Source organism: Carassius gibelio, chromosome A11, assembly GCF_023724105.1.
Source record: "Carassius gibelio isolate Cgi1373 ecotype wild population from Czech Republic chromosome A11, carGib1.2-hapl.c, whole genome shotgun sequence".
Taxonomy (NCBI): Eukaryota; Metazoa; Chordata; class Actinopteri; order Cypriniformes; family Cyprinidae; genus Carassius; species Carassius gibelio.
The window spans coordinates 8459527-8483295 of NC_068381.1; the positions used below are offsets into that span (position 1 = coordinate 8459527).

Sequence of the window (23769 nt, forward strand, 5' to 3'; positions counted from 1 at the left end):
CATCCTATTCAAACTAATTGCATAAGTCTGTAAATGTTCTTGTTTTTCGTGTAGAGTGGAGGGGGAGATCTCCTTATTTCCAGTGCTGTATCCATGCACTGGATTTCTCCCCATGCACTGCAGCTTAACATCTTCTTATAATTAAAGCTATACAGCAGCACCCAGTGCTAAGGCTATGATCTCCTCAGATGCTTGACAAGGGTGCTGAGTCTGTAGCATTTTATTTTAAAGCAGGGGCCTTGTTTCTTCGGCCCATGCAGTTGAAATGAAGTAGGAGCTTTTTCTTTTTTTTTTAAATCACATGTTATAGCTATCACTATTTCACTGGGCACTGGACATTTCTTCGTGGATACAAGGTGGATGTTGTTTTGCATATAGTGCTGCATCCAAGCAACTGGAATATTTATTTTCTCTTCACACCCGACCTATAAGTTTCATGTAAAATGCATTATCTTCTCATAAAATAGGCTTTTTTTGTGTTTGTATACTAAGATATCTTGTCTCATCGTGTTTAAATGTCACATCACCGATAACCTTTAGGTTAGATTTATCCTTATCTTGCATTTAATTCTGTTGGAGCAGCTGGGTGGGTGCAGCGCCTGTTTAATGACTTAAGGACAACGTATTTTATTTTATGTTAGACCTGCTTTATATACCGATGTGCAAAAATAAGAATAATTAATAATTTTTGTATTTATTTTTTTGTGTCTTCTTGTGCAGCCGAATATGATTAAGCATGTAGGCTATGCGTTTTAAAGACAATATGGATCGCTTATTACTGTGATCGAAAAATAAAATGAAATGAAAATCATGTTATAGCAGAGATAGCTGTTGCGTTTATCCATTTTAATGAGCAGCGGAATTGAAATAGCCATGGCACCTACACGCCCCTCTCTCCAAACAGCTGCTGAAAACGAACCAGACGGTCTCCTAATGACTTTAAACTCTTAACAATCACACATATAGACCAAGAAAAAAAAAAAAAAAAACAATATGCAGCGGCTGGTCACTGTATGTCAAGACGGTTGTCGGTTCGGAGCGAAAAGCGCAACCGGTCACAGTGCAGGTGTTGGTTACGCATGCAGGCGTGTGACACATTATAATTTGCTCTGCAAATCTCCGAGGCAGTGCCTACATTTGACTTGATAGATATAACCACCATATTCATTCATTCTTTTCCAATAATTATCAAAAACATCACACTTTCATTTTAAACTCTCCAAGCCATATAATACACGCGTAATGGTCTACTTACGCACAGCCTCCAGTTTTGGATCCAGCGCAATGGCGGTTTGCTGGATTTTGCCTATTTTGTTCTGCAAAGCCCAAACCCGTTGGTTTGTGGAGACTATTTCGTTCTCAAGGTCCTGAAATAAGGAGCAGGCGTGTTTGGACAGGTCGGAGAGCTGCCGCAGGGTCCGGGATAGAGCCACATTAGTGATGGAGCACAGATCCTCGAACAGTAACCCTTCATCATTAGGGATGGGATGTCTGCACAGCAGCTGGGGCTCAACGATCCGTTTGGCAAAAGGCATTTTTCAGTAGGTAAATGCAAATCCCCCATAAATAAACCAATCAACTAATCCAACAGAAGATTCTGGTGCCTGTCAAGCAAAAATCCACGAATCCTCCGCGCAACCCGCCATCACTTCAGTTCTCCCGTTAGAGGAGAGCACACAAGGATGGAGGTTTCTCAGTGAAAATCTCTGCTCCTCCTCTGGACCTGAACGCCTTTTGGTAGGCTAGGGTTTTTTTTTTTTTGAGGGCTTGGAGGCTGAGAATGGATAGAGAGAGGCTTTGCAAAAACACGGACTGGTTTACTTGCGCCAGGAGCGGAGAGAATCTACGCATTCTACTACGGTGAAGGCACACCTCTTTAATATTAATTACAGCACGATGACGTTGCCTTGAACGCGTCCAGTCAGGCGGCTAATTAATATGCATGAGCCAAACCTTAACCTTAGTAGGTTTTAAAAGAAAAAAAAAAAGCTTTCATGGACGAAGATCTACACACCTTTATATAGCTTTGATTAATTCATCTTGTCAAGCCACCTGTGTTCTATAAATAATATATTAGACAGTCTTGTAACACATTTCATTATAAAAGCTATTTTTTTTTGTACGTACAAATGTTTTGGGTAAAGGTAATCAAATCTACCGCTTAAAATAATTATTATACATAAACAATATTATTTTCTTATATAATTCTAAATCTGATCAGGAAATTTGTGGTCATGTATGAGAGTGTTCCTAGCTCGTTTTTAGTTGGATAAAATTGGTTACAACTCACCCTGCATAACAATAAAACATATAGTCTCCTCACCAACTACAGGCAGTTAAAGTCTTTTCGGTCTGCTGAAATGATTAAGTTGATTCACAACCCCTCACTACGTCATCAATGTTCCATTGTGATTGCTACAAAGGTGACAATATAAAGTATCTCTGCCCCATTTGTAGTTACATCATTGCAGCAGTTTTCCGGTTAGGGGTTCCGCTTGGATAAACTTTATCCACTCTTTTGTCGAGGACTTAGCTATGTTTAGGGCTTAACAACACACAAGCTGAGCTCAATGGTTAGTATAGTGGTATGGATATATATGAGAAGTAAAAGCTGTTGAAATAACCAAGGAGTTACTCTGAGTTTTACATTCTATTCTTAAATTAGAAAGATTATTATATTGAATATTTTACCATCATATGTTTTTCACCCTGTGTGGCGAGCAGCCTCTCGTGGTGGAATCTGTGCAGCAGCTAAAATTCAAAGCGTAAAAAGAAATATCACCATCTGGTGGTCATATTATGCAACTAACACAGGACAGAGAATGGTCACTGACAGTGCAATATAGGGGGAAAATGTATTTGTATTTTTTTTTTTTTTGGTTAACATTTAATCATGTTTTATAAGTGTTGACAACGATATTTTCTACCTTAACTCAACATCGCTTAAAAAAACACACACACATAAAACCCACAAAAGATTAAAGCATATCTCTGATTCATGGATGATGTCAAATAAACAGATTAAACAGCTCTGTTAGCAATCTACTTAAACAGTCTGAATGTTGAAGCTGATTACTGAATGTTTGTCTGGACATTTTGTTTAGTAATTGTGAATGTGAAGGTGGGGTTTGTAAAGCCTCTAAATTTCAGTGAGACTTTTTCAAAATTACTATTCTGTTTTAATAGTACATCTATGTTCCTCATGTTCCAACTCTAATATCATGCTGTTCAATCAAATGTATTATTTAATATTTTATGGTATAATTTAACTATGAAACTCTGAGTCATCAGTCTATCTTGATAAAGATCTACATTAGCTGTCACAGGCACAGCTATTTATGCTTTTATAGGCCTAGATTATGTTTGCACAATGGACTTTCCGCTCAAAGTAAAGAGCACAAGTCTGCTCTTTACAAAAATCGGTATTTTTGGTTTATTTTGCTTTAGCGTTCAGTAATGAATAGTAATGTAGTAAATAGTAATGGGAAACTGAAATTGCAAATCTGTTATAATAGTAATCATTTTCATCAATCACTGAGTCATACTGAAACTATATTTTGTTTAATTTGCTTCCTTTTATCATTTGTGATGTTACTTAATCTTATTTACAATAATATCACAATAAAGCAAGGACCTGAGCAATAACAAGGAATGAGAATATAAGACTTTAAGATCTTGGCTAGTAAATAACATCCCAGAATCCTGCAGCAACCAACAAGTAACTGCTACAGCAAATTTGAAAGTGTTAAGTAACACTCGCAGTGAGAAAATTAGCACTTTTTCGGGTTTTATATAGGTCCACACCAAATAGAGTTAAACTAACACTTAAAATAGTGTTACTTTTTTTTTTTACACTTACATAGAGTTAGAGTAAAAACAAGTGTTCAACATTAACACCATTAGTGTTTTCCCTCCCTCTCATTTACACCAAGTTAGTGTTGAAACTACACTAGTGGTGTCAATAATCTTAACACCAAGAGACTTATTTCCACACTAATGTAGTGTTCATACAAACCCTGATTAAGGAAATTAAAAGTCATCTGTAAATCGACTAAAAATAACTGTGCATTAAAAAAAAAAAAAAGTCAACATGCTGTATCAATTTGCTAAACATACACAAAACACGAAAATTGGTCGGTTTAAATGGTTATAAAATATTATACCTGTTTTCTTTTACTGTGGTTTGAACACTGTCTTTTCCTCGTGGTCGTCCATTAAATCAAAAAGGAAATAGTGTGCAAGGACCGGAAATTGGATCAACTCATCACCAGTGTCAGTTATGATTTACTGATTTACACTGCACTTCAAGTGTTAATGCCATTCAAATCAACACCAGAATCAATATTTTTTAACTCTGAAAAATTAACACCATAAAAACAACACTAAACAACATTGGAACCAATTAGAAAACCAGTGCAACCATCCAAAATGCTCTGGCATCATAATGGCAAATATAAATATGGTAATTTTAGCATAAGATATGTAATGCAACAACATCCAGAGACACTCCTTCCTGGAACCATCCTACCTGCATTCAAGCACAGCTTTGCACCATTAGGTTATGGCACTGGTCAAAGGACACAGCAGTTGAGCGTCTTTGATAAAACCATGCATGGGGAAAACAACAGTGTCAGTGTTGGTGGGACAAGTGCTGTTGCGATGTTTGCTCGCTGGCTCTTGCTTTTGGCTATGGCCTCTGTGGCCTGTTCTCAGACCGTGGAGGAAAACGCAAGGGAATTCTTAAAGAAATTTGACGAGGAGGCCTCCAATCTTGTGTACCAGTATTCCCTTGCATCCTGGGCTTACAACACAGATATCTCCCAGGAAAATGCAGATAAAGAGGTAAAAGTTTCTTTTGTGTGTCTTTGAAGCATATTTTGCAATCAGATTTCAACCCATCCAACTATAGAAATCACCAAATATCTAATTTTTTGGCAAAATATTAATAATATTAAAAATAACTGGATATAGCTGTTCAAGACAAGTTGCGCATCTTTTTCTATCTTTTGCAGACAGTTTTAACCTGTTTAACTATTAAAATCATAAACTATCCCATATTTGGGGAAAATATGAATTGAACAACAGCAATAGTAACTGGATGTGGGTGTTCATCACAAGTTCTCTTCAATTCTCTTCAGGCTGAAGCATATGCAATCTGGAGCGAGTACTTCAGTAAGATGTCTGAGGAATCCAGTGCCTACCCCATTGATCAAATCTCTGATCCACTGATTAAAATTCAGCTTCAAAAGCTCCAAGATAAAGGATCAGGGGCGCTTTCACCGGACAAGGCTAGTGAAGTAAGTATAACATAGATTTTTTTACAATAATGTCACCCAGACATTGAAATTCGCTTTCATACTACGGTATGTGTAGAGTTTCACTTCTTCTGTGGTAATATGGCAAATGTGTTGAAACTAAATGTGTTGCCTTATGGATCGCAGCTGAGGAACATCATGTCACAGATGAGCACTATTTACAACACAGCGACTGTGTGCAAAATTGACGACCCCACTAACTGTCAGACTTTGGAGCCAGGTAATGTCAAGTTGTTCATTTATCACCACCCAAATGATAAAGGGAAATCTCAGGATCATAAACCATAAACCTTGTTTCCATATTATCAATAATAAAAGAGTCTGTCTGAAAGGCTTCTATTATTGGTGTTCATTAATAAACGCAAAAAGCAACAAAAAAAAAAAGGCAAAAAAAAAAAGAACACTGAAAAAACAAACTGTCAAACTCATAAAAAGGATCATGTCACACCAAAGATTGCTTTGGCTGCTTACATTTACAATATTATTATTTTACTACATTTTTTGTTAAATGTATTCAGCTTTGCTGAGCATAAGAGATTTCTCTTCTCTTCTGTTTTATGAAAAATTCTTGGCAACCCAAAACCAAATTGAGCACCGTGTTACTAGATCTCACTGCTAGCAACGTGAGGGTCCTTAGGGAACTCATAAAAGCATACACCACATGTACTGTAAATGCACATTTGAATTTAAATCAGTGGTCCAATTTACCTGACTTCAATATATTTTTCATTTACTAGGCCTAGAGAGTATTATGGCAAACAGCAGGGACTATGATGAGCGTCTCCACGTGTGGGAGGGCTGGAGAGTTGCCTCAGGGATGAAGATGAGACCCCTGTATGAGAAATATGTGGACCTGAAGAACGAAGCCGCCAAACTCAACAGTATTGGCTCTCTGCTTAACTTTATGACATAGGCTTTAAATAACCACAAATTATAATATTATGCCTCTGCTTTTACTGCTGTGATTGTATGGACAGCTGATGTGGTGGTCACAAAGTTCGAGATTTTTCACATCTTTCATTAAAGATTATGAAGACCACGGAGATTACTGGAGGGGGGATTATGAAACCATAGATGAACCTAAATACAGTTACTCCAGAGACCAAGTTATGGAAGACGCTAGGCGCATTTACCAGGAGGTTGGTGAAAGAAAGTCAAAACAAGTCACACACTCTTAAAAATGAAGTTTTGCAGCGATTCCATACATTTTTGGTTCCCCAAAGAAACTTCAGTAAATGGTTCTTTAAAAGTCTGAAAAAAAAAACTGAAGCACCTGTTTCCATTAGAAAGAACCTTTTGTGCAAAGGTTCCATGGAAGTTAAATGCTCTTCATGGAACCATTATGGGGCAAAAAAACCCCTTTATATTTACTGTTTTCCTTTTGATTTAGAAAACTCACTCTTACTGTGATGTTCCAGATCTTACCTTTGTACAAAGAGCTTCATGCTTATGTGAGAGCAAAACTACAAGATGTCTATCCTGGTCACATCGCCTCTGACGCCTGCCTTCCAGCACATCTGCTTGGTAATATACGGGACATCATTAAGTGATTTGATTAATTAGCACACAGTGATGTTAAATGACATATACTTAAATAAATAAATGCTTTTAGGATATAGTGTTGTTTAATATCAAATGTGAGGATAATGGTGACATTTCCTGACTTTTCACATTCAGGTGATATGTGGGGACGGTTTTGGACCAACTTGTATCCTCTCATGATCCCCTATCCAGAGAGGCCTGATATCGATGTTAGCTCTGAAATGGTGGCCCAGGTAAAACATGCGATCATTTTAATTTCTAATCTCAACTTTTTGTTCTAAGCTAAACATCTTTTTTTATCTCCAAGGTTTCATATTTTATCTTCATACATGTTTAAAAGTCCAGGCTAAAGGTCTAAAGTCTAAAGGTCTAAAAATGACATGTTATCTATGCTATTAATAATTTTGTTCTTTAGCCTGAAGCAGTAAAAAAGTATATCTTTATTAGATACATTTTATTTTACTAATTATTTGATACTGTTTCAGGACTGGGATGAACTGCGCCTCTTTAAAGAGGCAGAAAAATTCTTTGTGTCTGTAAACATGTCTGAAATGTTTGACAACTTCTGGACAAACTCAATGTTTATTAAGCTTGAAGGAAGAGATGTGGTGTGCCACCCTACCGCATGGGACATGGGAAACAGAGAGGACTTCAGGTGGGGCGGATAATGTTGTGTTACATTGGGTCACAATGTTTGGTAATGATTAACCGATTAGATAAGATAATAATTTCAAACAACTGAATTCTTTTGAATTATTTCAAATAATATTTCCTTTTGATGTTTTTCCACAAAGAACTGATTGCTTTTAAGTCACTTTACCATGCAGAGGCTGCAATTATTTGATCAAAAATACAGAAAAAAACCTATAATATCATGAAATATTATTACTATTGAAAATTAAGTTTTCTATTTTTATATATTTTACATGTAATCTATTCTTGTGATGGCAAAGCTGAATTTTCAGTAGCCAGTACTCTGGTCTTCAGTGTCACATGATCATTGATGCTGGTTTGGTGCACAATAAACATTTCTTATTAGTATTGATGGTGACAACAGTTGTGCTGCCTAATATTTTTTTTGGAAACTGTGAAATGTTTTTTTTTTTTTTTCAGGGTACTTTAATGTACAAAAGAGTTCAATAGAATAGACATTTTTCATTTTAGTTGCTGTTGTCATTTCGAGCAATAAATGGCAAACTTATTGAGAGCAACACTGTTGTTATTTATTACAGAATTAAAATGTGCACTAAAGTGAACATGGACGATTTCTTAACTGTTCACCATGAAATGGGTCATAACCAGTACCAAATGGCTTACCGTCACCACTCATATTTGCTGAGAGATGGGGCTAATGAAGGTTTCCATGAGGCCGTGGGAGAGATCATGTCCCTTTCCGCTGCCACTCCTTCTCACCTGCAGTCACTGGGGCTTCTACCTCCTGACTTCAAACAGGACTACGGTAAAGTGCAATTGCACTATAGCTATGATAAAGAACATTCTTTACCAAAACCTAAAAAAAAATATATATATATATATATATATATATATATTTATTTTTGTGTTCACAGAGACAGATATCAACTTCCTCATGAAGCAGGCCCTCACCATCGTGGCCACTCTTCCCTTCACCTACATGTTGGAGGAATGGAGGTGGCAAGTCTTCAAAGAGACCATCCCAAAGGATGAGTGGATGCTCCGCTGGTGGCAAATGAAGTAAGTGACAGAAAACATATGAAAAATAATCAGAATCCAAACATTGTGAACTCTAACTAATTTACATCCTGACTCTCTGGCTCATCACAACATATTTGTTTGTATTACCGCAGGAGAGAACTAGTTGGAGTGGGTGAGGCTGTGCCCAGAGATGAGTCGTACTGTGACCCACCTGCACTTTTCCATGTGTCTGGAGATTATTCCTTCATCAGGTAATGTCAGCATTGTGCTAAACAATCTAACTAAATAATTTGTACAGTGCTACAGGTTCTGCAGATGTAACTGCGTTGTGTTTTAGTTCAGCAACTAGTTCTCAGTGAACCACAAAGTAATAGCTAGTATAGTCTTTATATTGAGCTGTTCTCGCTGACTGCAGAGATAAACACAATCACAAGAGCTTGTGAGTTTTTGAAGTATTTGCGACATCTCTATAAAAATTTGGTATTGCTTAATTTCAACATAAATGGATTGATAATAGCAAGAAATAATATAATATAAATATTTGGATGTATATAGGCTAATGGCCATATCCATATCTTGTTTCTCCAATAGGTACTTCACTAGAACCATATATCAGTTCCAGTTTCAAGAGGCATTATGTGAGGCAGCTGGCCACACTGGTCCCCTTTACAAATGTGACATTACAAATTCAACCAAAGCTGGTAACAAACTCAGGTATGTAGAATGCTTTGATATTTTTGATATTGCTTTGATATTGCTTTTTGATATGCTGTATGTTCTATTAATAACTCCTGTAGTCTTTCATATTAGGATAAACCTAACTGCTATAAACAAACCCATATTTTGGTCCATAGGCATATGCTTGAGTTAGGCAGATCCATGTCTTGGACTCGTGCTCTGGAAGATGTTGCAGGAACCACGAAGATGGACTCTCAGCCACTGCTGCATTACTTCAGCACTCTCATGGAGTGGCTGAAAGAAGAGAACCAAAAGAACAACAGAGTGCCAGGCTGGAATGTCAATATTAACCCAAGTCAGTATTGCATTTTTACAAAACATTGGTAATTTATGTGGATTCTTAAAATAAATTATATTGGTTAAACTATATTACCTTTATCCATCATTACATTTCCACTATTGATTTGCCCACATACTGTATGTTGATTTATTTTTTTATTTTGTATGGGTATATTAACTAACTTGTGGCGTCCTATATAAATACAGCAGATGCAAATGCATTCAAAGTCAGAATAAGCCTAAAATCTGCAATGGGAGATGATGCAGTAAGTCTCTTTTAATGTTTAACAAACATAATGAATTACATCTACAAAAGGAATGTGCCTAATGTGCTAATTACTGTCATTTATTTATTTTTTTTATCTCCAGTACACTTGGAATAAAAATGAAATGTATCTCTTTAAGTCCACTATGGCCTTTGCCATGCGCCAGTACTATTTGGAAGAAAAGGGAATAAAAATTGATTTCATGTAAGTACCATCACTTCTTATGCTCGCCTAATTGCACATTTCAGAGTGATTGAATAATTGTCATCTTGAAATTGTGACATTGCACAACTTATTTGTTGCACAAAGGCCAGAGAATATCGACACATACAAAGAAACGGCCAGAATCTCCTTTTATTTTGTTGTGATGGATCCAACCAAACCAGACACACTCATTCCTAAGGCAGATGTGGAGGCAGCTATCTGGTATTTCATGAAACCATACTATATAAAAATATAGAAATAAAAATATTAAATATGGTTTATAATAATTTTAGAAAATTTGAATAATTACCTTTAAATATATATTGTAACCATAACATTTTGACCACTTATATATATATATAATGACGTAATCAAGAGGAACTTGAGCAGTTGTTCCAGTCACAGAATTTCCCTTATTATCTCTTCACAGGCTGTCCAGAGAACGCATCAACGGTGCATTTTTACTCAATGACGAAACATTGGAATTTGTTGGGTTGCAGGCAACATTAGCTCCACCAAAAGAGGAAAAGATTACAGTTTGGCTGGTGGTATTTGGAGTGGTAATGGGTGTAACTCTGTTTGGGGGGATCTACCTCATTACCACAGGGATATTAAACAGGAAGAAGTAAGTGCTGCATGAGAAACACTTCATGAATGATTGAAAGCAGATTAGTGAGAGTGACGATTATGCCATTCTTGTCCATATTGAACACTGACATATTTGGTAGAACCGCATCATCATTGCAATGTGGACAATATTTAAAAAATACATGACCCAACAATGGAACAATGCCATAATAACTATATTTTTAGCATCTAAGTTACACATTATATTAATTTAAACAGAAATATTAAAATATTGGCTTAAAAAAAACAAAAAAACAATTGAATCCACACAAGGTTTGACCGCATGTGTGGTATTGAATTTCTTACATTAGCAAAACTGTCTTTTTTTTTTTTTTTTTTTACAGGAAAGCTAAAAAGGCTGAAGAGACCGTGAACCCATATGAAAATTCAAATGATGGAGAACTGAACAAAGCTTTCGAGGAAGACATTGAACAAACAGGACTGTAAAGAAATCGGTGTTTCCAAAAATAAAATCAGAAAGGAGAGCGATGAAAGAAGTGTCCACACCACTGCATGCTTTTTGGAAACATTTAGTTTTCCAATAGAAAAACAAATCCGATTTCTGCTGTGTTTGCAAATGTTTATTTAAGTGCATTATGTTAAAGTTTACAAATTAACATGAACACATTATAATTAGGTTCATTATAAAGTTACTCTAATTAATGCAAATAATGATATTTCTAGTAGCTTATACAGGCAAATGTAATAACGTTTAATATTATAAAAACACTGATAAAGTATTCAATCTATTTTTTATTCTATGAAAATAGTATGGTACAACAAAATAAAACTGTAAAAGTGAATCAAATATAATAAGAATATTTAACATTCATGGATTTCGTTGTCATCTCTCTCAGTGACAAAGCAACTTCTGACTCCTTTTCCCATTTTCACAGCCTTACAATTTATAGTGTGCATGAACCATCCTCTGTAGAGCGCTGACTCAAAATACCGGAGACCATCACTTTCTTGAGACATGTAGAAAATGAGGGATAATATTTCTGGGTCATGATTAGAAATCTTTTTTCTGTCGTACACCTGAAACAAACATGATAAAAGTTGGTTTGCTGAAGTTGAACAGGAAGACCCTGCTAAAACAAAACACAAATGCAAAATCAAGAAACCGAGATTATAGAAAACTCACTTTAACTTTTAAATAAATATTTTCCCCATCTTGGCTGTCGCAGGTCAGGAAGTTATCTGTGCCTGTGAAGTTCAGCACAATGGGAACACCTTTACCATCGGTGACACTGCCAGTTAAGTTGCGACGATAGATGGTAATTTTTGCTGAAAAAAAAAGGACATTTGTGGAAAACGTGATTTTAAAATAACAAAGAAATAATAAAAATACGGTTTACAAAATTTTCATTATTTGATGCGAACCTGACATGGTGCTCTCCAAACATATCTCATTTCGTCTTGATGCAACATACATGCCTCCTTCCCATGACTTCAGGAATAAAGTCTCTTGTTCTTTAATCACTTTGCAAATTTGTGCAGTAACTGAAAAAGGCAGCAGAATATTACAACCAGAAAGGAATGGAAATTTCAACATCAGATCATTCAAAATGAATAAAAATGGAGATGGATAAATCATTATGAAATATTTCTTACTATAGGAAATATCAGCTTTCTCAGACACGATGACACTTTCTTTAAACTGACTATCACTGTTGCAGAAAGGGTTGTCAGCATCAGAGTCTTGATCAACAACCAGATTCAAGCTCATGTTAGCCAGGGCATGGTCCAGATCGACATCATTGAAACCGTCAGACTCAATGTCCTTCTCTTCTATCTTTGGTTGTGGATGTGATGGCTCCTGATCCCCACCCATCTCAGTATAGTCAATCGACAGGCTGAACTTTATGAATTTCCGCTTTTTATTGCATCGGGTGTCCTTAAATTCACACTCTTCTGTTTCTTCGGTGCTCGGATGATATACATTCTATGAGAGGAGACTATTTTGTTTAATGCAGTTAAATTATATATATGCTTCAAATGCCAACCAGAACTCATGGCCACATGATCATCAAGTTTCCTGACTAGACAAAGATATTTCTGCACTAAATATTTCAGTTTCATTTCTCTTTCTTGTAAAATTTTAACGGGCTAAATGAACAGAGAAGTGAAAGAACGCATTAAGTACATGTGAACTAGAAAGATCAGAAAAGGTCTATATTTTTGCACTAGTCATCATCTGGAGTTATCGCCCTTATACTGAAAAATTAGAGACTAATTCTCTAATATAAACAATGATCAATTGATGTATATTTAATTATGTTTACATCAACTACAAAATAACAGATTGCTACAAGAGTGCTTACCTCTTCTGCCATGTTGAGCTCAGCACTTATCACTAGGAAGTGTGAGCGCTGCCTTTGAACATTGCCCTTTTTGTCACTAACCTTTTTCAGCAGGAAGAGGAAGTGATGAGACTGGGTGTACCACAGCGTAAGGTTTTTGGTGGAAAAGGTTACCGTTTTGGGGGGAGTTTTTGTATACATGGGGCTCTCCCTGCTGGGAAATCCCATAAGAAATGGATCGATGTTTTGTGGCAAAAACATAACAAAATATGATGCAATTCTTGCACATAGTTTTTACACTGGAACTTCATCATACTTCATGGAACTGTCAGTGAATTAAAATAATAACTGCTACAAATGTCTGCTGGCGTGGAAATCAAAAGGCACGAGGAATGTAGAAATCAAAAGAGTATTTTAATTATGGAGACAAGGGCACAACCAACACAAATCTTCAAACATAAGGTATAACATTCCATTAACGTCAAGGGGGAACTAAACAGACAGGGTTTTTAAAGACAAGGAAAGTAATCAGGGGAATGAAAACAGATGGGGGTTAATCAATTTACAAAACCAGGAATGGAACTTGACCAAAATAGGGAAACACAAAAGGAACAGAAAGTCCATGATCGTGATAATAACATTTCATTAATGTTTGAATCTTTTATTTATATATATAAAAAAATAATTAGTAAATGAAAAAAAAAGTAAAAACATATATTTTATCAGTTTAAAGATAGAGCTTAGAGGATTTAAAAAAAATGCAATTAAGCATTCGCACAGGTTTTTCAGATTAATAGCAATAAATCACACTTAAAATGTGTAATCATAAATATGTTTACACACTAAATGGAATTAGAATCAATATAAAGTAAGCATACTTTAATTAACATGCGTTCAATGACATTCTTCAATATGTATACAGTATATACAGTAAATATATATATATATATATATATATATATATATATATATATGTGTGTGTGTGTGTGTGTGTGTGTGTGTGTGTGTGTGTGTGAGTGTGTGTGTGTGTAGCTACAAGCAGTTCTTCAAAACATTGCCAATACACAATACAATTACAATACCACTGGAACTGTGTTGTTGGACGAATCTGAAACATTTACTGCACTTGATTCACAACTTTTTATTGCGATTTTATAGAAGAAACAAGACATGACTCAAATTTTTATGGTAAATTATACATTTATGCAGCAAAAGCAACAGTTCTAAGTTAGCTTTCCGCTTAAACAGACAAATGTAGCCTAAAAAACAGTTGATAATATAAATATAAGAATTACATGCATTACGTTACTAGTAAAAAAGGAACTACGGACAGTTAGAAATAAAAGTAAATTTGAATTAGATGTGTTGGATTAAAAACATCAGTTTAAAATTAGTTGAATATAAAAAGATGACAGTATAACAGTATGATACATATCTACTTACTACTGCGATGGCAGTAAAACACACCATTCTTTGGAAGAGGCTGCATCCGTTAAGACAACCTTAACCTTAAACTCATCCAAAACATGTTTATTGAAATGTAAGTTAATTTGAGAATAGTTCTCAGCGTCCCAGCGATCATATCAAGACCTTGAATTCTAACATGACCTTTTATCACTCAGAATTATGAATGAGAAGTCACCGCGTTGACCATTGTCTTTTTTCATGTTCACTTCATCTACACTTTGTGAGTAAATAAACCATCCTTTATAAAGAGCTGATTCAAAATACCGAAGATTGTCCTTCCCACTAGTCATGTAGAATACTAGAGACCATTTGTCTAGGTCATCGGGACAGATGCTTTTAAGGTCATTTTTACTGTGGCTCTGCAATAAAAACAAAACAAAAGTCTAGTTTCAGCTTAAAGGAACAGTTCATCCATAAGAATAGAGTGCATAAGTCACACTTATAATAAAAAATGTAAATGGTGTCAAGATATATAAAAACCTAATAAAAACATCTAATACATTAATAATAGTAATAATAATAATAATAATAACAATAATAAACTTACCACGATTGTTAAAAACTTCTTATCTTCACCTTGCTTGGTGGTACAGCAGAAGAAGTTTTCTGTGTCAGTGAAGTTTAGTAAAACAGGAACACCTTTAATGCCTGGGATGGTGGCAGTGTAATAGTAAAGGGTGATATTTGCTAAAACAAAAAGTATTGCAAAATAAATTTCAGAATATACTTGGATCAAATCAAAACAACGCATTTTTGCAAAAAATGTAAATAAAAAAATAAAAATAAAAATTCTGACACAAATTGGTATTTGTTTATATATTTCCCTTCTAAGCATACTTAAGTTCTAAAACTTTTCATATGATTGCATTAAAAAATGTATTAACAAAAATATATTCTAATATTATATATATATATATATATATATATATATATATATATATATATATATATATATATATATATATATATATATATATATATATATATATATATATATATATATATATATATATATATATAATATTTGTCACAATCACTAGCTGGAGTGCCCTGTACCAGACGGCACTCCTCCCAACTCCATCCTAGACTCTATTTCCCATAATTCTTTGCCCGGTCTCATCCGCTGTTTGTCCCTCAGCCTTGTTTGTTGTCATGGTTTCCTTTATTAGTTCTCATGGTGTTTAATGAACTCCTCCCCCTTGTTACCTATTTATGACCTGTCTATTTCCCTGTGTCCTTGTGAAGTCTTGAATGTGTTATTACTGCATTTTTGAGTGCTCTATTGTTTACCTTGACCCCAGCCTGTTTTCTGGATTACCCTGTTTGCCTGGTGTTTTGTGTTGGACTGTTTACTCAGTGTTTATGACCTCTTGCCTGTTTATTGGACATACTATGGTTTGGATTACCCCTTAATAAATACTGCATTTGGGTCCCCATCTTGTAGTTTCAGATGTTGCAGATTGTAACAATATTATTATTATATTTTATATTAGTTACCAACCTGACATGGTGTCACTTAAACACATCTGCTGATTTTGTGGGGTGACATACTTTCCTATGAGGAAACTCTTCAAAATCACATTATGTTTCTCTCTGAACTGTTTCAAAATCCTTGAAGAATCTGACAAAACAGAGGAAGAATACCACTTTAAACTAACAAACAAAATCACATTTAATTTTGCATATGTTTTCCTTAAAATCTGTATGAACATTATTGCAGTGTTACTGTGGTATTAAGTTTTATGAACTTCAATTATAATATTTAAGAACTTGAAAAAAAAGGATAAAACATAAATATGAAAACGGCAATGAAAACAACATTCATTTCTTACTATGGGTAATCTCAGCTCTCGCAGGCAGGACAACAACTTCGTTAAATTGGCAATTCATCCCTCCACAGCAGTTGCAAGGATTGTCAGGGTCACCGCCCCGAGCAATGACCATACTGAACCTTGTGTCATCCATGGAGACAAGCAGAAGTGTGTCATCAATGAAAGAGTCGTCCTCAATGTCTTGGCTTTCCCACTCTGGCGTTGGTTCGATTACAGTGGCTTCTAGATCTTCCTCTCTTACCATCATCAGGCTGAATCTCATGACTGTCGACTCCTTTGTATGGACACTGATTTCCTCAGATTCACATTCTTCGATTTTGATTTTGGGCGAATGGTGTATGGTCTAAGAGAGAAAATATTGACCTCAGCACAGTTGATGTAAAAAAGCCAATCTAGCTCAAACAGGTGTTTTATTCACCAAGCATTTATAAGAAATCTACCATGATGATGTTATTTCTGGTATTTAATGTGTGAAAAACTCAAGACACAAGTCCATGTGACCAATCACAGTTTGCTGACAAGACGAAAAAAAATAAAAAACACTTTTTTTTTTTTACACTTTTAGTTTCGCCTTAGGAGGTAATTGCTTATGAGAGTGCATTATAAAAATAAAACTCACAAGTAAGAGTGATCCTTCAGCCAGGAGCTTAGCAAATGCCTGCGGAGTCAAATCTTCCATATCTTTGTTGTTTATCATTATAAGTTTATCTCCTTTGCTGAATAAAAGAATATATAGATGAATGAACAGACAGACAGACAGACAGACAGACAGACAGCCAGACAGTCAGTCAGACAGACATCCAGACATCCAGACAGCCAGACAGTCAGTCAGACAGACAGACAGACAGACAGACAGATAGATAGTCTCACCTCGCAAATATTCCTTTGTTATAGTTTAAAAAGCCTTTCACTTCATATGAGTGTTTCCCTTCATTTTCAGTGTGGAGCAACATAACACCACCATGAACAGGATTCCCCTATAAGATGTCACACAAATGTTTTCAACTGGATACATTTATCAACTACCATAGACATTGATCAGTTATAGATTAGATTTGCATACCTCTTCTGCCATGATGATTTCAGTGCCGATTACGAGGATGTGTGAGTCCAGACTCTGAAACACTGCCTTTTGAAGGCCAGTTGACCTGATCATATGGTAGGAAGGGGAAGCTAGATCTGACGTCACCAAACCAGTGTTAGAATTGGTTGGAAAGGGAGAAGTATAGAGTTGTAGGGGAAGGACATAAAAGTGTAATCACAAAGTTGGGGAAAGACAGTAATACAATTCAGCAAAAAACGGATGGCTTACTGTGAGATTTTCTTATCCACCACACTGCACTAGTGGCAAAGCTACGGTGGGCCCGACTGGGCCATTTTCTGCTGTGGCCCACCCACAGCTGGTAATTTTCCAGATGAATGTTATTTATAAAAAGGGTAATAATAGTTTCACCATGACTTCATATATGTGCTTTAAAATATATTTAACGTGAGTTTTAATGGTCAATTATAGCCAGGCAGTTTATACCTTCTCCCTTTTCCTATAGGTGCTTTCCATACACTTGTCAAAATAATGATTGGTCAGTTTCTGTTAATCCCATCCACAATTATGTTAACGACATGAGGACGCGAGTGTTTAAAAATAATGTTAAATTTGAAAGTTGAATTTGAAAATAGTGAAACAAACCTCATTCAGATTTTAAAAAGTATATATCGGATTTTACAAATGAAATTTAATTCATAGCACTGAATCTGGACCGCCTACAAATGATACCAGACCAGCGGGTGATGGATTTATAGATTAAAAACGTGTTAAAAGCATCATATTACCATAGGTACAGTGTTTGATCCGCTAAATAGATGCGTTTTCTGTGGAAAGAACAAAAATAAAAATTGTGCTAGATACTCTCCTCCACAACGAAGTGCATATTTGCAGCTGCGCCCATTTCTATAGGTGACTAAATGAGCTCAGATGAAAAAATATGCTGGGTTAAAAATACTCTCCTTTGAACGCGAGCTGATAATGAGGTCATCTGCGAAGCCCCATCACCTAAGGAAATGCTTTGCATACAGTAATCTTTAGTTAACGTTTGGCAATGCCTTAACTAATATTAACAATGAGAAATACATTTGGCAAGGTATTAATTAATCTTTGTTGAATAATAAAAAAAGCTCTGCACTGCACATGCTGCTCAGTGGCAAACCAAGACTCAAATGTGTCGGAAAGCTGGTTCACCAAGGCTGACCATTGACAGGAAACTTTATTTAGGTTAGTGAACACCTACTTTAGTAAACATCTATTTAAGACTGCCTTCCTGTTTGAAACACCACATGGTTTCATAGTTTTTTTCCACTGTTCAGTGCATAAAACCTATTTCACAGCAAGTGAAATTTACCTTAATATAATACTTTGAGAAAATTAGAAAACAAGGTTGCACATGAACAACAGTGCATGTTTTCAATCCCATAGCTTGATCCTATACTGTACTTACTCATGTAAGGTGATATTTACAGTAAAAGTGACGTGACATTCAGCCAAGTATGGTGACCCATACTCGGAATTTGTGCTCTGCATTTAACCCATCCGAAGTGCACACACACTGTGAACACACACCCGGAGCAGTGGGCAGCCATTTATGCTGCGGCACCCGGGGAGCAGTTGGGGGTTTGATGCCTTGCTCAAGGGCACCTAAGTCATGGTATTGAGGGTGGAGAGAGCACTGTACATGCACTCCCCACACCTACAATTCCTGCCGGCCCAAGACTCTTCGATTGGAGTCTGACTCTCTAACCATTAGGCCACAACTTCCCCAGAGGAAAAGAGGAACTGCCTTAGGAGAGTAAAAATGATCATTTGACCCCCTTCTACAAGACAGAGTGATAGGTTACTCAGTAAATATACATTCATTACTTTTCATTGGTTTAGTTGACACAGAATGACCCTAGAGAATAAGACTATGAAATAGTAAACTTACCTAATACTGAGCTCTGTCCTTCAGTCTCAGTAATAATTATCATCATGCCTTTGGCGAGATCAGAAAGGTGATATAATGTGATGTATGTGTGCTCAGACCAAAAAATAAAAAAATTTAAACAAAATTTGTTTCTATATTCACTCTTGGGTCATCCAAAATGTAGACTGTTTCTGGAGAAATATGGTCCGTCAATGAATGTTTTGTAAAGTGAAAATCAATCAAGGTGTTTTTCCTAAACAAGTCCTCTATCCATATTATTACTTTCTTCTGTGAATACATCATCTTGTCTGAATCAGGGAAGAAATATGCACTGATCAATCATCATTTACATGCAAAAACAAGGACATCTACTTTACATCTTCACGTCCCTAAACATGATGCTGAACGAAACAAACTGTAATTGATTGCTTCACAGGTCAGTCAGGTGGCCCGTGGACGGTCATGGGCCAGTGAAAGCTGCTGTGGATTTCAGACCTTATTCCTTCAGTCTGATGGTCTGGCTATGCAAGACTAGATTTATTTGTAACATGGGGCCCAGCCTCAGACTAAAAAGTAAAAAAAATCCTAAATTAGCATATCCTCTTTGACTGGATATTAATGGATCACGAAGGAGGCTTAAAAAATTGAACTAAAACAGAAAGGGGTAGGAAGTAGCATTTATAAAGGTTTATCAAGAATGGAGAAATAAATAGAATAGAAAGAAAGTGACAATAAGCTGAACTAACAACCCCCTAAACACAGTGACAAATAAGTTGATTTGTCACTGTGTTTAGGGGGTTGCCCTCTAGTGGACATTTATATCTGATTTATTGATGTAGATCCAGAACAGTTCCCAACCTAAGCCTGAACTCTCTCTCTCTCTCTCTCTCTCTCTCTCTCTCTCTCTCTCTCTCTCTCTCTCTCTCTCTCTCTCTCTATATATATATATATATATATATATATATATATATATATATATTCAGTCCTGAATAATGGTTTTTAGTATGAAACACAAAGAATATCAGTTAAAAGGACTAAAGAATGACAGAAAAAAGTCTATGACAGAGAAAAAGTCAAGAATATGTTCAGAAAACACAATAAGTTCTTTTCCAATGAAAGTACAGTTCTAAGTGGCAGCTTACTTGAGAGGAATACATTTTCTGAAAGACATATTTAAGTTTATAATGACAGCATTGCTAGCACAGTTCAACAAACAGTTTGGATTATACAGCTTAATTTTATGCAAAGCATCACACAGTACAACACGTCTTCTTTTTATGGAAAGTAATGTGTTATTTTACTTTTTCTCATGTGCCTTGGCCTCAAAAAGAAACACAAATGTCTTGTTTATCTAAAGTCATTTCGGTTTATCAGTGTGATTGATCATTGAAGGTCAAATAGAAATAAATACATTAAGGATATTTGTGTTGTTGAACATGTTTGCATCACGTCTTCAGTTTGCATTTGACTGCTTTTATTCATTTGAAGGAATACTGAATCTGTTTTCGTGAGAAGGAGATGAGTAAGTACATGTTGACATTTAACTTCATGTTCACACAGCACTTACTTACAGAGTTGTCAGTCAATATATGAGAAAACAAAAGTATATGGAATCACTTATTGGAAAAAGTGACAGATATTTTCTTGTAACTTGAAAAATAATGTGTTACTTTACTATTCAAACTAAAGCTAAACATGTGCACTACAAAACGCTACAAAAAGAGTGACCCACCAGTGAGTCTTTGAAAAGGACAACAAACTGGTTTTGGTTTATTTTTCCATGCATGCATCCTATAATTACAGACTGTTTGACACAGAAAATCAGGCCAAATGTCTGTCAAGTCCTCCGCTGCACTTCGAAGTGGTGGATTTTTATGGAAAATGGACATCACTGTGGAAAAGTCAGTTTACTGCTCTGAATACCCCTCACCTCCGATCACACGCTGGTGCACTCTGATCCATCTAATAAGATAATTCAGCAATGGAGAGCATGTGTTGACATTTGCATCTCCATTTTCATAATATGTGTTTTTGAAATTCTATTCTCTTTGAAAAAGTTCAAACCTGTGTTATTCAACTACTGAAATGTTATCGTAAAATCTCAAAGGAAACTTCAAGTAAATATTTTAGGTCAAAGGGCTTCGGCTGACTAAAAAGTTTGGCAATCCCTGATTACAGCACATTGTTTGTTGTTACTTTGTTGTAAGAAATTGCAACAGACGAACAGATGGTCAGACTAAAATATACAAACAAAAATGCAAACCAAAAAATAAACATTACAGTGATGTGGTTTTTCAAAGGGACTAATATTTCCTGCATCTGTGTGCAACCTCAAAAGGCCCTGAAGGACTTTGTGCCGGAGCAAAATCAGGAGGACGAGCTGCACTGTCTACCTGAGAAAATTTACATTCAGGATGAGAACGCATTTTTTAAAGATAATTGCCTGTGAAAGAAGGACACAAATCTTCTTCTTCGATTGTTCCTTATTTTCCTTTTCTGCAGTTGGCAACCCTACTAACAAATGCACCAACGAAAGCTGTTTCTGGGTCCAAATCTCAACTCATTTCACTTGAGAATACGATCTCAACAGCCATTTATGAGCACTGTTCATTCAAATTAACCATTTAAGCTAAACGCTTTCAAACTTATGGTGTACACTACAGTCTCTGTGCTTTTAGCATCCCAAACACACAGTTTTTAAATGTATTTATTTATATTTTCATTGTCTGGCTATGTGGGATTTCGGTATAGAGTTAAAGGGTAGGATTAAACATTTTTTTTGGTAGTATTATATCACATTGTGAGTGTATATTAGTACCGTTTGTTGTTTTCTCGTGGTAACTGTTTGGAAATGGAATCGGTGAGGCGTGACGTCAGACTTAACAAGCAGATATGTTGAATGTCACTTTTAGCACATATGCACATTTAAAGTGTACAGTCTTTGTTTTTTTTTAAAACAAACAAACAAAAAAACTATAAAAATATTGATGACACATCCTGCACTACTTACAATTTCATCCAATCAGATACACTCTAGTGATAATGCCCCTCCCCCAAAACAATGTGCAACCAAAGTAGCAAATCCTGGTTTGTTGCTGTGATGTAACTAAAGCCAGTGGGTTTTCTTGCTCAGCTTCTTTCTTCTCTTTTCAATGAGTTCTTGCATATATCATGTCCAAATACAGGCGATTTTAACAAAGCCATCAAGAATTGTCCAGTGAAACACTCCCATCGTTTTTGGCAATTTAAGCACTCAATTTCTGTTCACTCAATGTGAGAGGATGTATAGTCATTAAAAACACTTTCCTCAAAATGACAGTGTTTTGATCAGAAATGGTCCTGAGAGTATTTTCTGAAACTCGACTAAAGAAAAGCTGTCCAACTCCCTTAGCCTCTGAGTTCATCTCCTTGATTATCTATTTACAACATCCGATGTGCTAATTTGTTTAACCACAGTTTGGCAACGTGTCTGGCATAAACTGTTTCTATGGAAAGTGGGTCTGTGCGGCTGTGGAAATCATTAGGCTTGTTTCCTTAAAGAGTTTGATGTCTACTAATGCCATCTTCACATCTGCGCATATTTAGTCAGGATATATGCAAATTAAAACAAGGGTGTGAGGGATAAATGTCCAGTCTACTCATCGAGTTTGGGCTCTCTTTGTAGGTTCTAGAGTTTTAATTCTTCATATTATGAGCATTATTAGCAGAACTGGACTTACATGTTTATTTAATATGCGGAAATCTAGATTATGACACATAGCATCAAGCCTCTTGGCCTGGAAGAATGCTTTTTTATGGTGCATGACAGGCCTTTACTAGACTATTTTTTGTCAGAATTATGAAACATTACAAAAGGTGCAGTAATATTTATTTTTTAAAGCACAATCCAGGAATTCCATGTGAGGATGAAACATATCCACATGTAAATATATGCATAGAATTAATGCCACCTTTTTATTTGTTTTATATACAGACTGCAAAAATTATTAGCAATTTAAATTAAAATTATTTAAAATAAAGTTATAATATAATGTATTTACGTTTAATAGGATGTTATATCCATACACTCACACATAGATCAAATGGATTGAGAGTTTTTATACCCATAGGGCACTTCCTGTGTCGTAAAGCTGTCTCACTTTCTCCTGGGTCAGTAAGGGAATGTTTTAATGGGCTATTAATATGTCTAGGCCTCACTACTTTAATTACAGCTCACACCTAACCTCTAGCTACCGGGGCTAAAGCCTAACCATCAAACACTCGGGGACTCCCTGAAAATACCAGTAGCACATAGAAGGGAAAAGCTGCTGAGTGTTTCACTCTATAACTCAAACCATCTAATGCACAGTGGCTCCCTGAGAGGGCCTGCTAAACATCAGAACGAGTGGAAATTTCCACTGAGTGAGAATGAAAAAGGAAAAGGTGAAGGAAAAGTGCTCCATTAGGCTTATTAAGCTGTTGTTGTAAAACTGGAGGGTTTCATTTTAACACTGAAATAAAAGCTCATAAAGATCTCTCATGCTCAGCATGCAGATGGCATTAACCAGTGCACAAAGTTCCTGAAACAA

At 35.8% G+C, this 23769-nt stretch overlaps 4 protein-coding genes across 4 annotated transcripts in view; 1 reads left to right on the forward strand and 3 right to left on the reverse strand.

Moving 5' to 3' along the window:
* Positions 1-1863, reverse strand: part of LOC128022222 (actin remodeling regulator NHS-like) — a 54343-nt gene extending 52480 nt beyond the window's left edge. Inside the window, exon 1 of the mRNA XM_052609568.1 lies at positions 1256-1863. Within this exon, the coding sequence (XP_052465528.1) occupies positions 1256-1535 (280 nt within the window). The 5' untranslated portion in view covers positions 1536-1863. The remainder of the gene's footprint in view (positions 1-1255) is intronic.
* A 2607-nt stretch (positions 1864-4470) lies between these two features.
* On the forward strand, positions 4471-11136 carry LOC128022223 (angiotensin-converting enzyme 2-like). The gene is made up of 18 exons (XM_052609571.1): positions 4471-4842; positions 5139-5297; positions 5442-5535; positions 6053-6196; positions 6342-6454; positions 6734-6839; positions 6993-7090; positions 7343-7512; positions 8090-8316; positions 8426-8570; positions 8684-8782; positions 9123-9245; positions 9386-9564; positions 9756-9814; positions 9918-10018; positions 10124-10240; positions 10449-10643; positions 10990-11136. The coding sequence occupies exons 1-18, from the start codon at positions 4486-4488 to the stop codon at positions 11090-11092; spliced, it is 2589 nt and encodes an 862-aa protein (XP_052465531.1). The 5' UTR covers positions 4471-4485; the 3' UTR covers positions 11093-11136.
* A 331-nt stretch (positions 11137-11467) lies between these two features.
* Positions 11468-13149, reverse strand: LOC128022819 (uncharacterized). The gene is made up of 5 exons (XM_052610604.1): positions 12970-13149; positions 12260-12590; positions 12029-12148; positions 11790-11932; positions 11468-11683 (listed from the first exon to the last, which is right to left on the reverse strand). Exons 1-5 carry the CDS (start codon positions 13147-13149, stop codon positions 11468-11470), a joined length of 990 nt encoding a protein of 329 aa, XP_052466564.1.
* A 194-nt stretch (positions 13150-13343) lies between these two features.
* LOC128022224 (uncharacterized) lies at positions 13344-17463 on the reverse strand. Its single transcript, XM_052609572.1, has 7 exons — positions 17311-17463; positions 17118-17224; positions 16867-16963; positions 16248-16590; positions 15917-16036; positions 14963-15102; positions 13344-14774 (listed from the first exon to the last, which is right to left on the reverse strand). Exons 1-7 carry the CDS (start codon positions 17401-17403, stop codon positions 14547-14549), a joined length of 1128 nt encoding a protein of 375 aa, XP_052465532.1. The 5' UTR covers positions 17404-17463; the 3' UTR covers positions 13344-14546.
* Between the last annotated feature and the right edge of the window lie 6306 nt (positions 17464-23769).